Source organism: Takifugu rubripes, chromosome 9 (genome assembly GCF_901000725.2).
Source record: "Takifugu rubripes chromosome 9, fTakRub1.2, whole genome shotgun sequence".
In the NCBI taxonomy this organism is placed as follows: domain Eukaryota; kingdom Metazoa; phylum Chordata; class Actinopteri; order Tetraodontiformes; family Tetraodontidae; genus Takifugu; species Takifugu rubripes.
The window spans coordinates 12,825,008-12,843,908 of record NC_042293.1 but is presented as its reverse complement, the minus strand read 5'-3'; the positions used below and the strand labels follow the sequence as shown (position 1 = coordinate 12,843,908).

Sequence of the window (18,901 nt, the reverse complement as noted above, 5' to 3'; positions counted from 1 at the left end):
TGCCCCATCGCTAACTCACCTCTCGGTTAAGGGAGGGGAAACAGAGGTTTTTTCACGTACGCTTTTGGGATAAAGTGCAATAAAAATAGGCCCTTTCAAAATAAGACTGCATGAATACATTTATTGTGCTGCTACTCATGTTTGTCACACTGACACTCCGTGGACGTGTTTAGGATTTTTCTATACCAGGAAACAACAGTTTGAGCTTTTACATCTGATTATATTTAATCTCAGAAAAAAAAACTGATGTGTGATAGGTGCAAAAACAGGACTCTCTAGTCTTATTCGTCATTCTGACAATAGTTTCACTTATGACATTTTAAGGAAATACTCTGTTTCAATAAAGACAGCAGACTCGTTCATTAATTAAAAGTTCAATTAAACAGAGGAGGAGGCCAGAGCGAGCTCAGTATTGGTTGTAGCTTCGGTGGACGTTGGCGCAGTTATCAGCAAATCTAGAAACCCCCACCAAAACAACCTGGAAACAACTGGCCCGAGTGGTTTTAGTCTCAGAGGCCAGAAGGTGAGTCTTCGGGGACAGGATGAAGGAGATTTGAAGCACGAAGGATTTCAGGGTCAGGTGCAGATTCTGCAGAGACGAGGTGGAAGAGTGAATGAGTGGACGAGCACAGTTTTCAATTTCTCAACTGTCATCAATTCCACCGTGGTAATATCTCAGACATTTAAATATCTCTGTTTATAAGACATTAAAGAACACAGACCTGCTCTTGTATGTGGCCTGTCAGCAACTGTGGCTGCTGAAGTGTGGACTGGATCACTGAAAAGGACAGGAAAAAAGAGCACAGGAAGAGAAAATATGAACATATTGAAAGCATTTTATCAAGTCTATATTTGCAGTAGAATACATGAAGTGAAATGATCAGTCTGCATAAACGGTACCTGTACTTGTAGTCTGCAGGCAGACGCAGACCTGATCGGTAGTCCCCTCTGACTCTGCAGATTTCCTTCAGAAGATCTTTCGCTGTGCGGTGGTGGGCATTGAATACGAAGCCAAGAAACAGCAGCTGTCCGTGGATATACATCTGCACAATTGGAAGGAAAATGTTAATACCTGCAGATGTGTGACCTGTATTGTTTAGAATGGTTAAGGCATGTCAGTCATGATGCTGTATTTAGATTTCACAGTACAGGAAGTTGCAGTTTGTGTCTTAAGCATTGCAAGAGCACTAAGCTATATTGGTCATACTTTGGTTAATTTCGTAGTTTTCCGCCAATCTTTCTCACGCACTAGCTCGCTGTTGGCGCTGCTGCCACCTAGTGGACGCACGACAACATGCGCCCAGCCGAGGCTGCAGCCTGCAGTTTCTACTCACCAGGAACATCCCAGGAGCAGCATTATGGCGCCGATGAAGCAGTAAAGTCTCTAAGCCCCCGCCGAACATCCTTGTTGGCATCTCATACCTCACCAGGCGAAATGAATCCAGATGGCACTAATATAAATTAGCAGAATTATTAAAGCGATAAGATGGGAGAGTGATCGTAGATGCAGGGTTAACAAAATCCTGCGGGGAAAGAGCATTTGCACCTGAGTGCACGGCGTTGTTCTGTGCAAGTTCATCCCCCCGTAAAGCTGATCCAGCACATCCAGGTCAAACTCCGGACATGTGCTGACGGGCTGGCATGGCAGAGTCACACACACCACCAGGATCTGATGACTTTGGGGAGGCTGGCCCACGATAAGAGCATCATACTCCAGGTCTGTCACCACGGGCATCACTGTAGCGCTACAGCAGCATCGTCGGTGCCCTCCTTCACCCCGCAAAGCAGCTCTCAGCAAAACAGGGCACGCCGCGCAGGAGGGGGAGGATTTGAACAGCAGCGGAACAGCAGAGCACTGCAAAACTGGACTCACTGACATAATCTCTGGCCTGGTGGAGTGAAGATGATGTATAATAATAATGTATTTCTTCAACATCTCACTCATTCATGTTAACATAGAGGAATTATAGTCCAGCCTAAAGTTGCGACGGATAATACTGGACCCCTTCAGAGTGACATCATCGTTGACACATAGCGGTATATGGTACTCAAATCAATCACTAGTCGATAGTAACACATAAATCACTGGTTTGTACTGCAGATTCATGCTTTTTCCAGAAGTGGGCAGTGTAAATAGAAACATTGAAGCTAGCAATCGTTTAATGTAATTCAGACTGTGCAAACGCATTAACGGCATCATATCTGCCTTTTTATTATTTTTAAAACAGCTCTGGTCCTTTGTTTACCTTAACAGCCCTTTGTCCTCTCTGAGTTGGGCGGGTTTAATGTCCGCATGCTCATGTGTACTCAGAAAGGACGGATCAGCTTCCTGTACTGCTCTCCTCACCTGGTTCCTCAGCCGGGCATCTGGCATCCTGATCAGGTTGGGACATCTGATCCCTGAAGGAGACATAGGTCACTCAGAAATGCAAAGAACAACAAGATCCTCATGCATGACATCAGGCATACACGGAGACTTTTAGAGTTTGTGTACGTGTGCGTAAGGGTGTGTGTCTGTGTGTGAAGGCGCATATAAAGTATACAGCGTCTCAAGGTTGAAAAAGCAGAAAGCAAGAAAAACAGGTGGTCACTTTGGCCGATGCCCACAGACCCCACCTGAAAGCCCACCTTCAGATTGTGCGGTGGCCTTAAAGGGCTGAGAAACATTGCGTCTGGGTCCATGAAACGAACCAAACGAGAGGTGTGAGATACCTGTGGCTCTGCGATAATAATCCAACCAGTCGCCCAAAATGTTTTGGACCCGCTGCCGAAGCCTCTTCACCTTTCTGGCAGAGACCCCCCCTTGTCTCCATTGTTCGAGGCCCTCTGGCTCCTCCTGGGGGTTTTCCTGGAAGGACGCAGACACCTGTCAAACACCACGGTGGACTACATCATGTCAGAAGAGATGCAGGCACTGTTGATCCTTTTGTGAGTTTCTTAAAAGGGAACCTTCTTCCTTTTGGGGTCCGGAGTGCTGGATCTTTGCTTCTTCCTCAGTTCTCGAGCAGTAGCAGAGATAAACCTCATGTCAGTCTTCAAACGAGCCTCAACAGCACAAGGAGAGGACCACAAATTACAATGGCAGCTTATTTTCTCAGCATCTCCTTCCTGATTTCCCACCCACTCTGGCCTCTGGCTGGTAACGCGTAGCCACGACAGGAAGGAGGATATCAGCCCGGCTCTTGTTCCACCTGAACATGAGTGTGGCTGAAGTGCCACTGCGGAGCATCACGGAGATCTGATCGGACACCTGCAGGAGATATACGTGTTTATAAAGGTAACTGGGGCTGAAGTTGGGTGCTCCAGTCGATCCCAGCAGGGGCCAGGGAGGACATGGAGGACCAGTAGACTTCATGCTGTGAGGCAACTGCACCAACCATGAGGAAGAACGTAAATGAGCAGTGAAATAGGCCTGTGGACGTACTTGTAGAACAATCTTCTCCATCTGCGTGACTCCCGTCAGCCACCTCCACTCTTTAGTTAGGATTCCATGCTGGTCACTCTTAAATCCACCTTCCTGGTCCCACATGGCTGAAACGGTGCCGCTGGAATATCACACAGAAGCTTTGATTATACTATAATAACAGATCCACATGTAGTAAAAGGTAGACTTGCTGGGCCCACCTGGACAGATCCGTGACAGACCCGTGTCCAAACGGCGTGACGGTGGCCAGAATAGCGGGACGGCCCTCGTCACTGAACACGTTAGTGTAGAAGCCTCCACAGGGCAGAGCCGAGCAGCTGTGGCAGACCGCCATACGGCCAGAAGGGTAGCTGAAAGGTTAAAGGTCATGACATCAGCTGCAGTGACACCGTACCCGCAAAAAGGGCACTTTTATTTATTTAAAAATAAATCCAAATACTATATAAACGAGGAGCCGTCGCTGAACTTGTAGTGGAATTTCCGCTCTCCTGGCAAGTCCACAGGCTTTGATCGCAGGGCTGCAGGCATGGTGCCGGGGGGAAGCGCTCTCCTCTCAGAACTCCTGCGCACTTCCGCCTTTTCATCATAATAATGGCAAACGAGGTGCTCATTTAGGTCCTCAATCGTTATTTTAATTTTCCTATTTGAGAACAGAATCATTTGGGGATACTAAGACACAAAAGGACATATATGGGTGAGTTCATATGCACACAAAAGCTCCCCACATAGGATTTCGCGTGATCCGCAGGACCTCCATCGCCCTCTGACACGACCGGATCCAGTCAGGCTCATCAGAGGAAGGCTGGGTGATCCAACCTGAAACACAGGGAGCGTCAAGGCTGAGGCAGAGAGACACGGAAGCAGCGGGATCAGCGTCACCACGCGTCAGCTCCACGCCTGACCTGGATGCTTATGGCTCCTCTGCAACAAGGAGAAGGTTGCACCTTTGGGGGGTTCTGGAATGTGGGAATATTGTCAGTAACCTGCAAGGCTGGAATGTTTTCTTTCCTGTTAAAATATTTGTATCATTTGGAAGAAAATTTGCATATTACCTTGGATGGGAGTGTGTTTCTTCGGGGCTTCTGGGTTCGGAGGTGCTTTCCGCACAGGCTCCGCAGACTTTAAGGTCAGAGCTCGACTGCTCACCAGCGCCCCTGCAGTCAAATCCTCCCAGGTGCAATCCAGAATATTCGCGATCCCTTGAGGAGATGGCCCCTCGAGTTTTGATAGAACGAGAGACAGCTCGTTTAAAAGCTGGGGGGCGTCACGTTTGTAGACGTCCAAAACGTCCCGATGGAGGAGGTTCGAAGGTTCCGCGTCACCCGCACGCCGCACGCACAGCGCCTCGCCGACATCCTCACTGGTTTCAGTCTGCAGACTTTAAAGGGAAGGTGACGTTATTTACCTGGGTGAAACCTCTCGAAGACCCGAGGACAACACTCACCTGCGGTCTCCTAACTGCGAGCCCTCGTTTGTCAAGATGAAATAGGAAATGTCCCTGGTCTTTTTAGTCTGATCCCGCTTAAAGGGCCGCAAAAAGAAACGACGTAGCTTGATAATTCATTTTAATATATATATATATATATATAATGTAATAATGCATCAGTGTTGGACTCACCTGGTCAAAAAAATACACCGGCTTACTTGGGGTGTTTTTCGGCGCACCAGTAGAGTCCATGGTGGATATTTGTCGACGTTCACGCACCTATGAAACGCACGCGGATGTGCTCCCGCCCGTGCTCGCCTGCCCTCGGTCAAATAACGTTTCACCATCAAAGGATCGGAGGGTCAATTAAGGGGCTTTGATGCGCTCCACCTGCAATAAACCCATCATGGCGATGTCAGGGGGACCTGTGGCACCCTGCACGCCCCTGAAAAGAAGATCAATATAATTGTATCTAGATAGGGTCTGTTTGTCTTTTTTAATCAGATGGATCACACCGACCCCCCCCCCGCTTAACCTTTCATTTACTCCCGATTTTTCGAATCTGTTCCATCCCACCGGGAACCTGAAAGGGAAAGTGATGATTCCCGCAGTGTTTCCAGGCCATGTACCGGGACACAACGGTGACACAAGCGAGCACCACTCACATCTGTGTCCCTGCACATAAAGAAGACACAGAAAGGAGAGTAAAGTCTCCACTCTTTACGAGAGACGGGCAGGTTTGTCTTCCCTCCGGTCAAAGTGTTGCACAGAGATGGTTTGATAACTCCTGACTGGCTCCGCGTCCCCCTGCGCGTTTTTTTTTTCTTTTTGGGTTTGACCACTGGAGGCTCTCAGCAGCTTATGCGTCACTTCATCTCTAAGTCGGTGATCATGGCGGAGCTACATCATCCACAGCACGGACCCAAGAATCAACTTCTCAGCGGGGACGACTTGAAGGAAGAAAAAGACGACGCGGCGGAATCAGCCAAGAAGAAAAGAAGAAAGAAGAAGAGGAATAAGAACTCCGCGCCAGGTGAGATTCGTGCCATCGCGGTGTGATGGGGGGGGGGTCGGTGAGAAAATAGCGATTAACTGCCCCGACGTGGTGCCGTTCGGACCAGAATGTGAGCGTTAACAATGCGGGACGGGACACTTTTCAACCTGTCAGAAGATGCTGGCGTCCAGATGTCCCAACTGGGAGCTGAGGGCGCTCAGCTGGATACGGGATTAGTGTCCGAGAGGCGGAATTTCATATCAAAGCTGATTAAGAGCATGCATTTGCAGATGTGGCGAGAATAAAATGTGTTTTTAATCTAGAAATATGTTCCATCCATTCATCCCCTATGAAGTTATGTAACACAAGTCTGCACTAATTGGGCACAATAAGATGTCAAACCACTGCAAATTAGCGTTTTAAAAACTATATAAGAGGACGCTGATAGCTGAATCTCATGTAACAATGTGACGAAAGCTTGACTTCTTGAACCTTCCCGTGAGCTCAGCCTCTGAAGGTGCCATAATGCTGCATGGTACATATGCCCTTGAGGATATTGACGACTGAGGTATAGAAAAGGATTAACACACGGTCCTGTCCAACTTGAACCCCGGAGGAGGCACTTTCTGGACACTCTGAGACGCTCACAACCTGCCCCTCTCTGTGTGCGCACGTGTGTGCCACCGCATGTGCACGCGTGCCGTGCCATGCATGTTTGCCGGCACATGCATGACAGTGTGTGACTTTGCAGCAGAGGCGAACGTGGCGGAGGGCAACGGAGACGCCGGAGGTGAGGGTGATGTCGCGAAACTGTTGGAGCGGCAAACGCTGGAGGACAAGGAGAGGGAGGATGGGGAAGAAGGTAAGCCCTCATCATCTGCAGGACCTGTGTCATGTCTGCAGCACGATGAGACTTGGAGCTGCCTCCGGATCTCTCACCTCACAACTAATGAAAGTAATGGCGCTTTCAACAGATGGGGATGAGGGAGAGAACTCGGCCGTAAAGACCAAGAAGAAAAGGAAAAAGAAGAAGGGATGTAAGGCATTTCGGGGAAACCCGAGAGGAACATTTTACATTCACCCACGATCGCTTGAACTAACTGTTTCTCCCTGCTTCTCTCTATCTGGGCCACAGCGAAGGGACAAACTGACCCTCCCTCCATCCCTATTTGTGAGCTCTATCCCAGTGGAGACTTTCCAAAAGGAGAGGAGTGTGAATATCCACCATCGAAAGACGGGTGTGTGTGTGCGTGTGTGTGTGACCTCCCCACCGTCCTGCCGATGCAGCAGTAATCTTCCGCTTTGTAACATGTTTAGGTTTCATTTAGGGCTCTGCTTTGAACCTTTTTACGCTTGACAATAAAAGCTGTTTAGTGGCTCTTTTCCTCTTGTTGGTTAGAGTTCTGAGGTTAGGAGGCGTTGCAACGATGTGCGTCATCATCAGCCTTAGAAATATTTGCATCATGCTAAAATAAGGAGTACCTCTTCTCTGTGGGACGCCTGTGCCCCCCCCACAACCAGGCGCAGCGCAGCGTGGCGGACCACCAGCGAAGAGAAGCGGGCGCTGGACGGGGCCAACGAGGAAATGTGGAACGATTTCAGGCAGGCGGCCGAGGCGCACCGGCAGGTCCGCGCGTACGTCAGGAGCTGGATCAAACCAGGGATGACCATGATTGACATCTGGTGAGAGACGCACGCAACTGTTGGCCCTTTTCTCTTAAAGGGCCGACCTGCCCAGACCTGCCAGGGCTCGTTTGGTGCAGAAATTTGACACGGTTTCAACAGCGCTGCCTGCCAGCCAGCAAGCTAACGCTGCAGGAAACTCCTCTCCGGGGTGCCCGGACCAGAGCCTCATTCTTCCTGCCAATTCTCTGTGATGCTCTCTGCAGTGAGAAGCTGGAGGACTGCTCCCGGAGGCTCATCAAAGAGAACGGGCTCAAGGCCGGCCTGGCCTTCCCCACCGGCTGCTCCATCAACCACTGCGCTGCCCACTACACCCCCAACGCGGGAGACCCCACTGTGCTGCGCTACGACGACGTCTGCAAGATTGACTTTGGAACTCACATCAACGGTAAGAGCCTCGGTGCACAGCCTCAAGGACGCCGTTAAATAACCATTGCATGAGGACTGTGATTGAGAGGGACGCCCGCCTGTATTTCAGGTCGAATCATAGACTGTGCCTTCACCGTCACTTTCAATCCAAAGTTTGACGGCCTGCTAGAAGCTGTGAGAGACGCAACCAACACTGGCATTAAGGTAACAGCTCCTCTCCGCTGCAGCACTGGTTGTGTAGAGCGAGTCCTGATTGCTAAAAACGACGACAAAATGCTAATTAAGTGACAAAACACACGTGACCCTTCTGAAACACAGTTTGCCGGGATTGATGTGCGCCTGTGCGATGTTGGCGAGACCATTCAGGAGGTCATGGAGTCTTACGAGGTGGAGATAGACGGGAAAACGTATCAAGGTGAGACATTTGTCATCTGTTCCTCAACGGTGGCGTCGCTTCCTGGGTGATTTGTGTTTACGCTGTGTTTTCTTTCCAGTGAAACCAATCAGGAATCTGAACGGCCACTCCATCGGGCAGTACAGGATACACTCAGGGAAGACGGTCCCCATTGTCAAAGGAGGCGAGGCCACCAGGATGGAGGTTAGCGCCACAATGAATATAACTCCATCCATCTTCTGGTAAAACGCTATTTATTCCTAATCAGGGTCAGGAGGGTGCTGGAGTCTATCCCGGCACCTCCAGGCAGGAATACACCAGGGATAGTTTTCCAGTTCGCTGCAGTGCGCGCGCACGCACACACACACACACACACACACTATTTACTCACATGCGCGGAGCAATTTAGAGTCAATGACAGGTGTTTGGACTGTGAGAAAACCCCTGCAAATGCAGAAAGTTCATGTCAGCATCAGAATCAGAGCCAGAATGTTGATTTGGGTCATTGAACAGCTTGACCTCTTGACCTTTTGTATTTTCAAACCGTGTTCCCCTCAGAATGATGCAGCGGTCGCAGGAGGAAGGTTTGAGTCCAGGCTCTGGTGTCTTCCTGTTGCGTTTACATGTTGTCATCGTGTCGGCAGGGATTTCCTTCACATACTCAGGTTTCCTCTCGCTTGCCAAGGACGTGACCCTTGGCGTGACTGGAGAGGGGTGGGAGGGTTTTTTAAGATTAAACGTTACATTTAATGTCACGTTTGCACGTATTGGTAGGTGCGTTTCTATTTCCCGAAGTGTCTGCACCCATCAGTGGCTCAGCTTTGCTTATGAAGTTTTAATTCTTGGGTGTAATTGGAAGACCTTGTGTCTGGTTTAGCTTACAGCAGGGTGTGGAGGAGTCCTCCACTTCTTGGTTCTAACAGATTTTAATTAGTCTTGTAATAGGATTTTTATTCCCCTCCAAATTGATTAACAGCCCACATTTATGCTCCATCCCTCCACTTGAGCCTTTAACACGGCAGCACTGCTTTGAACCAAAAAAAAAAGCGTGACTTTGCACCGACTTTCTTCTCGCGCGAGCGCATACCTGCACGCCGCACGTGTTGGAGGGAGCGATGCATTTTAATTGGCAATTTGCAGCGTCAAGCTCTCCACTTGATTTCTTCAATAGAGTGGGGGGCGACGGTGCTGCTGATGGGGCAGTTTTTCTTGTGTTTTTAGCTGATGTGTGTTGGTGTAACAGAGCTATTACCCTCTTTGTGAGCCGGCGTGACAGCTGGGCGTGCCACGGGGCTGCGAGCACTTTGACTGATTATCGGTGCAGAGAGGGTGTCGCAGCCTTATCAGCTAATACCACCGGCACTCTGACAACAGGCATTCGCTGATAGAGACACAAAATGCCGATGAATCCAGTCGGCTCGCGCGAGGCGCAACTACTGAAAGACCCAAACGTCCTTTAATACAAAAGAATGGGATTTTAGGCTTTGGCTTTAAGCACAATATAATTCACAGGACACAAGATGAGGGAATATCTCTCTCATTGTCAAGGTCACTGTCATGTCGCTGATTACGGCCCTCAAGGATTCATGCATGAACAATGCATTTTCACACTAAAGTCTAATAATATTACGTAATGTTTTGCTGATATTTTACACCCCAAAGACATTTCTGCTCAAAACAGAGACTCTGTATTCCAAATCAAATTCAGTAACACAAGAGAACAAATACCTGAACGCTTTCCCTGAGTTTGACCTTCGGGTGTTTACGTACCATGCGACAAAGTGCTCTGTCAACTGCACGGCTGTGCATAAACAGCCTCAGAGTGCGGTTTGTTTTATACATACAGTAATAAATCAGCTTCAGGCCAGGGAAATGAAGTGATCATTTAATAAGAAAGCCAACCGGCCCTCCAGAGGAGTATTTTTGTCTTGCACGGCTCCCATCAAACCCTAAAGAAACGTGTAGAAATGCAGCTTTGTGTCAGGTGTGCGTGTTGTTTCTCAGGAAGGCGACGTCTACGCCATCGAAACGTTCGGCAGCACAGGAAGAGGTGCGGTGCACGACGACATGGAGTGCTCTCATTACATGAAGAACTTCAACGTTGGACACGTACCGATACGGTATTGTGCGTTTTCTGCTCCCACGCTTCCCAACGACTGCGTGCACGTTCGCTTACGTACCCACCGCTCCCCCTCTGACTCTGTGCTGCAGACTTCCCAGGGCTAAACATCTGCTGAACGTCATCAATGAGAACTTTGGCACCTTGGCGTTCTGCCGCCGCTGGTTGGACCGCCTGGGCGAGAGCAAGTACCTGATGGCTCTGAAGAATCTGTGCGACCTTGGCATCATCGACCCGTACCCGCCTCTCTGCGACATTAAGGGCAGCTACACCGCCCAGTACGAGCACACCATCCTACTCAGGCCCACCTACAAGGAGGTGGTGAGCCGGGGAGAAGACTATTGAGCATGTGCAAAAAAAAAACGCAAGGCGAACCAGAGGACCTGCTTCCTCTGCTGACCATTGGCGATGCAATTAGGGCCCGAATTTCCAATGCTTATGTACCGATAGGTAATCAATTGTTCTACCGAAAGCAATTAAAATGGCTGCGTTTTGTTTTTTTCTTTTGTTTCCAAAAAGGGTAGAACCACTAGACAAAGGGCATATCTTTAAAACCAATGTAGTTCTAGATGTTTGTTTTATTCCTATGCTTCTGGGTGATATTCCAAAAATATATGCAAAAATCATCCTTTTTCTCCCGACTAAGCTACGCTTCGTTGCCTTGACCTTTATGGACAAGTAACTGCTGTTAAATATTTATATTTCTACATTTGTTTGCTGTATTTTAATTTCAGGCACTTTTATAAGAAATAAATTGTTATAAGACTTGCACTGATATGCTTCTGGGCTGAGTTTGTGTAAATAAATTAAGCACATTGGAGTGTATTTCTCTGTTGTAGCCAAAGGAGGGCGGCATTAAAGCGCGGGTTAATCACCGTTCAGTCACCTCTGATAGTGAACGTTCCACTGAGACAAATTTGGCTCATTTGGCTTAGTCTCACGCTTTGAAAATTCATTTTCCCAGTGCAGATTTAAAGCAAAGTCATACAGTTTATAATAGTTTATGTGGGGAAACAAGCAAGGACACAGAAAATACTACAAATAGCACATCAGTGTGAACATTAATGCACTCCTGACCATTCTGTCCTTTACAGGGAAACCCAGCAGATTTTCTCTTGTTTTGGAAAAGTCTTTGGGACAAGGACGTGGGCTGTGACGTCTTGTTTGAGGAATGCATCGTTTCCCAACGCAGAGCTTGTCCTTCTCCTTGGAGGCAGCGGAACAAGGCTATTCTTAACTCGCTTCAAAAGCAGCCTGCGGATGCTGGATGTGATGTCAGTGAATGCTCGGCCTTTTAATACATATTTATTTTGGGGCAGCAGGAGTCACCGATCAAAAACAGAAGCATACGTTATGACAGTCCGCTCTCCCCCTCCCCGTCGGCCTCTCTGGGTCCTGCTGGGTTGGGTTCAGAGAGCCCTTCTCCAGCGAATCCTCCTCTGATGGAAGCAGAATTCCCTCCACCTGACTCCGAGACTGGAGCGCAGTGCACACCAGACCCTGCGTTTCCTCCGCCGTTTTCTTCAACCCCACCACCCCCCAACCCCTCCCCAGCCGAGGATTTACTTGTTGTGACCTGCTCGGTCCCAGACACACGCAGGAATTCCTTCTGATTCTCTGCAGAGCGATGTTGATTATTCGGCCTCTGCGAGGTTTCGCGTTAAAAAAGAAAACATTGTTTCAACACTTAACTCTTCGTCCTTTATGACCTGCAAGGAATTCTGATCAGATGGTGCAATAACACAGGAATGGAAACATCTTTTTTCCCTGTCCAGATTGTTATGACTGGCGTTCCTTCAGCCAGCAGCTCCGCTTAAACCCCAAACGGCTCCGCGCTCCACCTGTATATTTAATTTCCCTGCATCCTGTTGGGGACTGCTTATTTTGGCTGCTCCACTCTTAGTGCAATATTAAAGAATCATGCGGACATATTTACATGATGGAAAGCAGGATTTTTGATTAGAGCAGGACAGCTCGGCCACCGGAGCGCTGCGGATCGTTCTCAGGTTTCTGGATTCCTCTTCGGAAGCAGAAAAAGTTGCAGCGTGCTCTTTCCGCCGCCTCAGTCAGTCTCTTCGGTTTTCACACCCCTCCACCAACTGTGTGACCCGCTCCTCCACTTTTGTCTCCTTTGCCCCACCGATGACCGCAGTCCTTTCTGAGGATGTGGAGGAATTTGAGTCCCAGGCTTGACCTCCACGGTTTAACCAGGCTCTTGGTGTTGACTACCGGCCGGCCTGTTTTCCAGTCCTCATGACCCGCCACGACATACTCAGATCCTGAAGAAAAAGAGCAGAACAGAACCGGGAATTCTTTAAAAATCACAGGAAATCCAGGTGTAAAAAGCAAGTGCACGGTTGTGCCATTGAGGCTCGTTTGAAAGGATCTCATAACAGGAGGTGAATCTTTAGGCTGTAAAAACGTCCCCTCTGGATGAGCGATGCTCGTGAGCGGCCCTCACTCAAAGCCTTGTTTTATTGGCACAGAGTCGGCACATTGTCAGCAGGCACAGCGACTAATTAAGCTAAAGCAGTAGTAAGTCATGAATGTAACTCAGGAAAGATGGCAGCAGCTGACCTGGGTTGAGGATGGGACAAGTGCAGCCTCGGTCAGTCCAGGACTCCGGGTACAGAGTGATGCTGCCCCTCCTGATCTTCATCCGGGGGCTCTGGTAGAAGACTTTCTTGACTTTGACTTCCACTTCCGCGTGGGAGCCTTTATCATGAGCGGACATCACTTTTGCCACCAGCACTGCCGGAGAATTAGAAGGAAGTAGTGAAAACAATGATAAGAACAACGGTGTCAGTGGTGACTTTATACGTAATCACGCATTCCAAAGACTTTGACATGAAGGGGGAACTCCAATGTTAATTATCCAAATTGGTGAGTTAGGTGGCAGAGAGGCTCAAGAACTCTTCAAGGCTTTTCAAGGTGGGGGGGGGGGGGGGAGTTGGAATTATACAATCCAGGGTAAACTCTGGTTTTGCTAGATTATATATTCTCAGTCTAATCTTTCACTATATACATTATCTTTATTTTACGTTATTCCTCGGAAGTTACACTTTGAATATGACAATCTGAGTTTGTTTGAAAATGTGACCTCTATAAAATCTGATGAGGGAAACGGAAACGCAGCTGCTCTCACCGTAGTCGTACTCTGCGGCACAGAAGCGTTTGGGGCTGCCGAGGGTCGCTTCCGCACACTCGCACCTCTCTGGGAACATAAAACTTGATTAATGGCGTTCCCATAAAACGCTCGATGCCGCTGTCGGCATCCCCGGATGAAGACACCTGCAGCCGCGGGTTAATGAGGTGAAGTATATTGAGTGTGAGGTGACCTGTGACTTACCGGAGTGGTGCAGTGCAGAGAAAAGCTCCTCTGCCCTAAAGAGCGCCACATCGCCGCCGTTGCTGCTGAGCCTCGTGTGGCCAGCGGCCGCGCGGGAGACATCCGCGACTGAGCTGTGCCGCAGAGGAAAAACCGATAAGAAGCAGAGCAGCACTTAGCGCTAATCACCCAGAATGCACTCCACCTCAACGACACCTCACTTTACTCAAGCATGAGCACATGCGGACGTGGCGTGAAGCCTTGGCTCTCACCCAGAAACGCAGTCACCGGTGTAGGGGTCACAGTCCCCCGTGCAGTCACAAGGACGGCAGCCGTATTCGTGAAGCCCCCAGTATCCCAGCATGCAGCTGTCACAGCGGGCGCCTCCGACACCGGGCTTACAAGTGCACTCCCCGCTGCTGGGGTCACACAGAGGGCCGCCTCCTGAGAGGACAGAGCCCAGGGGGTGGCAGGAACAAGCTGCAGAGCAGAGCGACGCGGCGAGCATTTGAACATTTGTGCAAGAACAGAGTTAAAGATCAAAAAGTTTCCAACGGAGGGACCGATAAAGGTCTCCCTGTAACACACATCACATCAGTCCATAACACAGCTGTGGGCTCTTCCCTCTCTGACCTTCTGTCACGACCTCTCCTCCATAAAATGTTTGTTCTACAGAAGAAAAAAAAGGGGGGGGCAAGAATGGGAAAAATGTGTTTGCATGGTCCGTGGGAAATTCCACCATTGTTTGCAAGGACAGTCGCATTCCAAAACAGAGCAGCCTCCTCGTTCCTGGGGAGGCCCCGACTGGAACCATCTTAGATCCGATGCGTGGGCCCAATTACCAACCGTCCTCGGAAATTATTCGGCGGGCAAACAGACTTAACGCGGAGCGATACCGGCGGGTTTGAGGGCCTTACGTTTGCAGGAGTCAGGGGAGGTTTTCGGGAGGCCGGGGTCTCTGAAGAAGCCCTTCCTGCAGTTCTGACAGTGGCGGCCCTCCGTGTTGTGGCGGCAGTCGTCACACACGCCGCCGCTCCGCCGTCCCGTTGCCAGCCACAGTCCGCGGCTGAAGTGGCAGCTCCTGGCGAGGCCGTTACACTTGCACTCTAGGTCGAGGTGGACACAGAGAGACAAAGCTTTCAGCGTCCTTGTGACGCGTCGGCCGCCCTTTCATTCATCACGCCGAGGCGGGTAAAAGGTCACGCCTGATTTATTGGACTAAATCCATTTTCAAGATACGCCGTCATGCTGCGTGTCCCGCCTTTGCGTTTGACTCATTCACCCCATCACTCACTCTGGCACCCGTGCGGCGTCCCGATAATGCCGTTGGCCGCCTGCCACGGGCGGTCGTTGTAGAGAGGTGCGCAGCGCTCGCAGTGGTCACCGGCGGTGTTGTGCCTGCACACGCACGTGCCGTGGACCTGCCGTTCAGACAGAAAACACGTGTCTAGCAGTTTAACAGCTATGATTTTAACACAAAAGTACATGTTTTAATGTGTTTTTCACCAGAGGGACTTTAATAAAAAAGCCCTGCTAATTCTGTGATTACCCACCTGGCTGCTATTTAACACATTTTAATGGGAGGATGATTGTAAAGGATTAAAACAATATTCCTCATCATAAACTTGTGGCTGCATTGCTGCTTTTGCACGTGACGTGCATAACGTTGTGTTACATCATACCACAGCCACAGTGGGCAGCTTATTACTGCCCATCGAACGTGCCCACGCCCTCTTGCACCGTGCTGGGGTTAAACAAATGTTTGTATTCTATATTTTCAGCGAAGACAATAACACAGCAGAGACTGGATCATTAAAGCATTAGGCCCGGGACTTTAATGAGGGCTTTCCACAGCCTTAAATCCCTGTAATGGTGGGTAAAGCTGCGGTCTAATATCCAGTCTTTACTGCAGCCTCTAGCTTTAGCATCCCATACCTGCACACAGCTGAGTAAAGGGAGCGCTGGGAACAACACCCACAACTTCTCCAGTGAGACTGTGCAAGTTCCTGTGCAGCTGGGAGCTTTGTATGTTCACGAAACCTGGGATGGAACCACTCACCATGTTGTCGGCCTTCTCCGGGCCGGGCTTGTAGCCCCGCGCCGGCACACACTGGTCAGCATGTCCGTTACACAGGCAACTGCCTTTCACGATAAAATCATAGATGGCGTAATGCTCTGTGGGGAGCGCGGCGGCGCTGGGGTGCTTCGTGCGACACGGACAAGGCTGGCGCCGCAGGAGACGGACTCTCAGGTTGGTGACCATCAGCTGGTGCTGGGCGGCCGGTCCAAAGGGATCCATCTTGTTTGAGGGTGGCAAAGCTCGGTAGATCACCTGGAGATTGGAGTTAAACGTTTCCGTCACAAATCAGATGTTCCATTCTCAGACTGAGAATATCAGTAACTCCGGTGTAAAAAGGTTCTTATTGTGATACATTAAGCTTGGATGCTCTGATCCACACATGGACAATAAACACATCGTTTGGTTTTTGAAAAGGCACATCTGCATCCTCTCTACGCCGTCCACGTTGGCCCACTGGTGCAGGAGGAAAGTTGACAGGGGCCTTATCGTCGAAGCTCTTTTACATTTTCAGACAACGTTAGAAGGATTTGCACGCTCAGCGACAAAGACTCTAATTATGAAGGGTGAGGAGCTTCCACACGCTGCAATTATGAGATCAGTCACACTCGTATATTCCTTCAGACGTTTAAGCAGAACCTCCCAATGCGATCAGAGATATTCTGGAAGATGAACAGCGGCTAGTCTGCCTCCTCTTTGTGTCCCCTCAGTGATGATTAATGAACAGCCTGTTGACCTCTGCTGTGATGATACAGCCTGTCCTAAAAAATGCTTTGAGGCAACATCAGAAGTGAACACTGATATTCTGCCAGAGCAGGGCTGGCCCCACAAGAAAGGGCCCATCAGAGGAGTTATGGTTTACAAAAGCTTGCCGGAGTGTTTGCTCAACGGCTCGTGTGCTATCAGCATCCTGCAGCCAGTAAACAGACAACAAGGAGGGAGCAGATGGAGATTCTGGTAGCATGTTTTCATGTGGCCACTCTCAGATTTAGATCATTAAAACTGCCAAGTTAGGGTCAAAAGTGGGGAAAAAGGAGATAAATTTACAATAAAGCAAACCTGTGCTGAACTCACCTCTCCTCTGGAACAAGGGAAAGCACCTGAATACTTTGAGGTGCAGGCTGACCCTTCTGCCAGGCCGAACATCCCCTGACAGTCCCTGGCAAAATACCTGAGGGTCTCCCATGTGCGCCCCCGGTCCTGGGAGCGCTCCAGAACCATGGCGGCCGGCCTGGGCGAGCGGAACACCACGATCAAGTGCGTGAAGAGGAACTCCGTCTCCAGGTCCACCCGGAGCGTCTCCTCTTTGACCCCCTCTGCGGACTGCCACCAAGTGTTCGGGTGGCGGAAAGAGGAGTCGCTCATGGCTGAAGGCGGGTGCGCCTGGCCGGGAACAGCCGAGTCGCACTTGCTGCATTTTACTGCGGAACAGGTCCCCCTCGTGCGGGGGGTAACGGCTTGTTTGTAGAAGCAGTAGGGCTCGGAGAAGTTGGAGCCGCACACTGAGTGGGTGCTGAGAACTCTGCCCAGAGCCAAGTTGCCCATGCGCGGGTTGCAGGCTCGTCCAGAGCAACTGTTCTCCGGGTCTGGACCGCTAGACTTGGAACCTGCAGGGGAAGACAATAGTTTCCTACTTTTAACCACAGTTTTTCCACTCGGAGACCAATACGAAAGGGGTTTCCTCATCCATGACGCACAGAACTGCATATCCCAAAATGGTGCGTAAACATCACACGTTTACGCCGAGTGCAAGTTCAAAACTCACCGAATGACGGGGAGGAAGCTGCGCACGCTGGAACAATGACAAGGAAAGCCCAAAATATCATCCTGAAGCACTCGGACCCGCGATTTACAAAGAAAAAGAAACTTATCAGAGAAAACTCAACAGCAGTCAGAACTCTAATTTTTTGTCGTCCCTCTCGGAAACATTTAGCCGACGAACAACCTCCACTTCTCCCATCTCTCTCATATCCCAGCAGGCCTCCGTTTGTTGTGGAGACTTCATTGACATTTGGAGATATGAAGGAGTTAGCGCCACCCTCCCGTTGTCCCTCCCACAGCGATTCCCCAAATCTGCCTTCCTTAAGGAGCGTGAATGTGGAGCCACCCTGGTATGCATGCTTCGTGAAAGTGTTTGACGTTTTTACATTTCTCACGGATTTTTATTCCCCTCACAGGATGCGTTTTCCTCCATCCTTGTGTTTTTTTTATGTGCTGTCTGACATGTGTCATTGCGCAACATTCCTCTTAGCACTCTTCACCTGCCTCTCCAGCCCTGGAGCCCAGAGGTCAAACATCCCTGAGCAGAATAATCCTCCCGCTGCACTCTTGTTTTTTTATTTTATCAAACTTTGAGCGTGACACCACCCTAAACTGAACAAAATAAAAGACACCTTATCCCGTATGTGATACTCTGGCTTCCTTTGCCAGTGGCGACAACATGACAACATCGTGATCTTTTCATGTGGCGCCAAAGCTTTAATGTTCGGACAGCCATCCTACCTTTGAATACATGATCTAGTTCTACTGTAGCCTGAAATATGAACCACGTCTCTTACATGTGTGCAAGAATACCAGAGAGAAAAGGGTGGTGGTGGGGGGGGTGGGGGTCAAGAGCATTCTCAGTCTCTTCCCTAAGGCATCCGGACGGATCAGGACATTCCTGGCATATTACGACTCTCGTCACAGTTTAAAAAGGGGACAGGGTTCAGGTCCGTGTGTGTGTTTGGATTTGCCTGGGTTGTTTCCTGTTGATTTATGCAGGATGTGGTCTAATGCCCCTTGTCCTGTTCTTTTTGCTCCCCGCTTTCATGGTCCTTCGGTCCTCAAATCCCAGCAGTCGCAATGAAAAATGCTGCAGGAAGGACGCCTAATCTTGGTCTGTTCCCCTGGTAGGACAAATTCCTTTGGAGTCTCTCTATGTGAAGCTGTTTTTCGATGCCCAATTTAAGTTTTTGGGGGATGATTCCCTCATGGAAAGATATATTTTCCCATACTGTAAGCTTCCAAAGGCCATTGAGCAGATCTTATACGGATCTGTGTGGCCCTGTTGCTCCAGCTCAGAAGAATAACACCGGTCTCATGTAC

General features: G+C 49.6%; 3 protein-coding genes across 7 annotated transcripts; 1 reads left to right on the top strand and 2 right to left on the bottom strand.

The window, feature by feature from the left end:
• Positions 1 to 358: 358 nt before the first annotated feature.
• On the bottom strand, positions 359 to 5,520 carry LOC105416959 (uncharacterized protein C3orf20). Of its 2 annotated transcripts, none has more exons than XM_011607620.2 (18): positions 5,386 to 5,520; positions 5,043 to 5,295; positions 4,869 to 4,945; positions 4,477 to 4,802; positions 4,327 to 4,380; positions 4,150 to 4,240; positions 3,864 to 4,064; positions 3,625 to 3,774; positions 3,425 to 3,545; positions 3,125 to 3,250; positions 2,950 to 3,045; positions 2,713 to 2,866; positions 2,247 to 2,400; positions 1,547 to 1,889; positions 1,335 to 1,451; positions 901 to 1,043; positions 723 to 778; positions 359 to 589 (listed from the first exon to the last, which is right to left on the bottom strand). In XM_011607620.2, exons 2-18 carry the CDS (start codon positions 5,100 to 5,102, stop codon positions 510 to 512), a joined length of 2,349 nt encoding a protein of 782 aa, XP_011605922.2. In that variant the 5' UTR covers positions 5,103 to 5,295; positions 5,386 to 5,520; the 3' UTR covers positions 359 to 509. The 2 variants fall into 2 exon arrangements, with proteins under 2 accessions (XP_011605922.2, XP_029697140.1); XM_029841280.1 differs by having other exon boundaries at positions 2,713 to 2,848.
• LOC101071665 (methionine aminopeptidase 2-like) lies at positions 5,421 to 11,180 on the top strand. 3 transcript variants are annotated; one of them, XM_029841286.1, is made up of 11 exons: positions 5,421 to 5,883; positions 6,581 to 6,706; positions 6,819 to 6,881; positions 6,980 to 7,082; positions 7,366 to 7,527; positions 7,734 to 7,915; positions 8,006 to 8,100; positions 8,215 to 8,311; positions 8,391 to 8,494; positions 10,295 to 10,410; positions 10,502 to 11,180. In XM_029841286.1, the coding sequence occupies exons 1-11, from the start codon at positions 5,712 to 5,714 to the stop codon at positions 10,752 to 10,754; spliced, it is 1,473 nt and encodes a 490-aa protein (XP_029697146.1). In that variant the 5' UTR covers positions 5,421 to 5,711; the 3' UTR covers positions 10,755 to 11,180. The 3 variants fall into 3 exon arrangements, with proteins under 3 accessions (XP_029697146.1, XP_011605831.1, XP_003967704.2); XM_011607529.2 differs by having other exon boundaries at positions 5,422 to 5,883; positions 6,599 to 6,706; XM_003967655.3 differs by having other exon boundaries at positions 5,428 to 5,883; positions 6,596 to 6,706.
• Positions 11,181 to 11,394: 214 nt separating this feature from the next.
• Positions 11,395 to 17,806, bottom strand: LOC101071439 (netrin-4-like). 2 transcript variants are annotated; one of them, XM_029841281.1, is made up of 11 exons: positions 17,580 to 17,806; positions 16,889 to 17,421; positions 15,797 to 16,069; positions 15,032 to 15,158; positions 14,655 to 14,843; positions 14,371 to 14,406; positions 14,010 to 14,217; positions 13,759 to 13,871; positions 13,555 to 13,623; positions 12,987 to 13,160; positions 11,395 to 12,688 (listed from the first exon to the last, which is right to left on the bottom strand). In XM_029841281.1, the coding sequence occupies exons 1-11, from the start codon at positions 17,638 to 17,640 to the stop codon at positions 12,492 to 12,494; spliced, it is 1,980 nt and encodes a 659-aa protein (XP_029697141.1). In that variant the 5' UTR covers positions 17,641 to 17,806; the 3' UTR covers positions 11,395 to 12,491. The 2 variants fall into 2 exon arrangements, with proteins under 2 accessions (XP_029697141.1, XP_011605830.2); XM_011607528.2 differs by lacking the exon at positions 14,371 to 14,406 and having other exon boundaries at positions 17,580 to 17,804.
• Between the last annotated feature and the right edge of the window lie 1,095 nt (positions 17,807 to 18,901).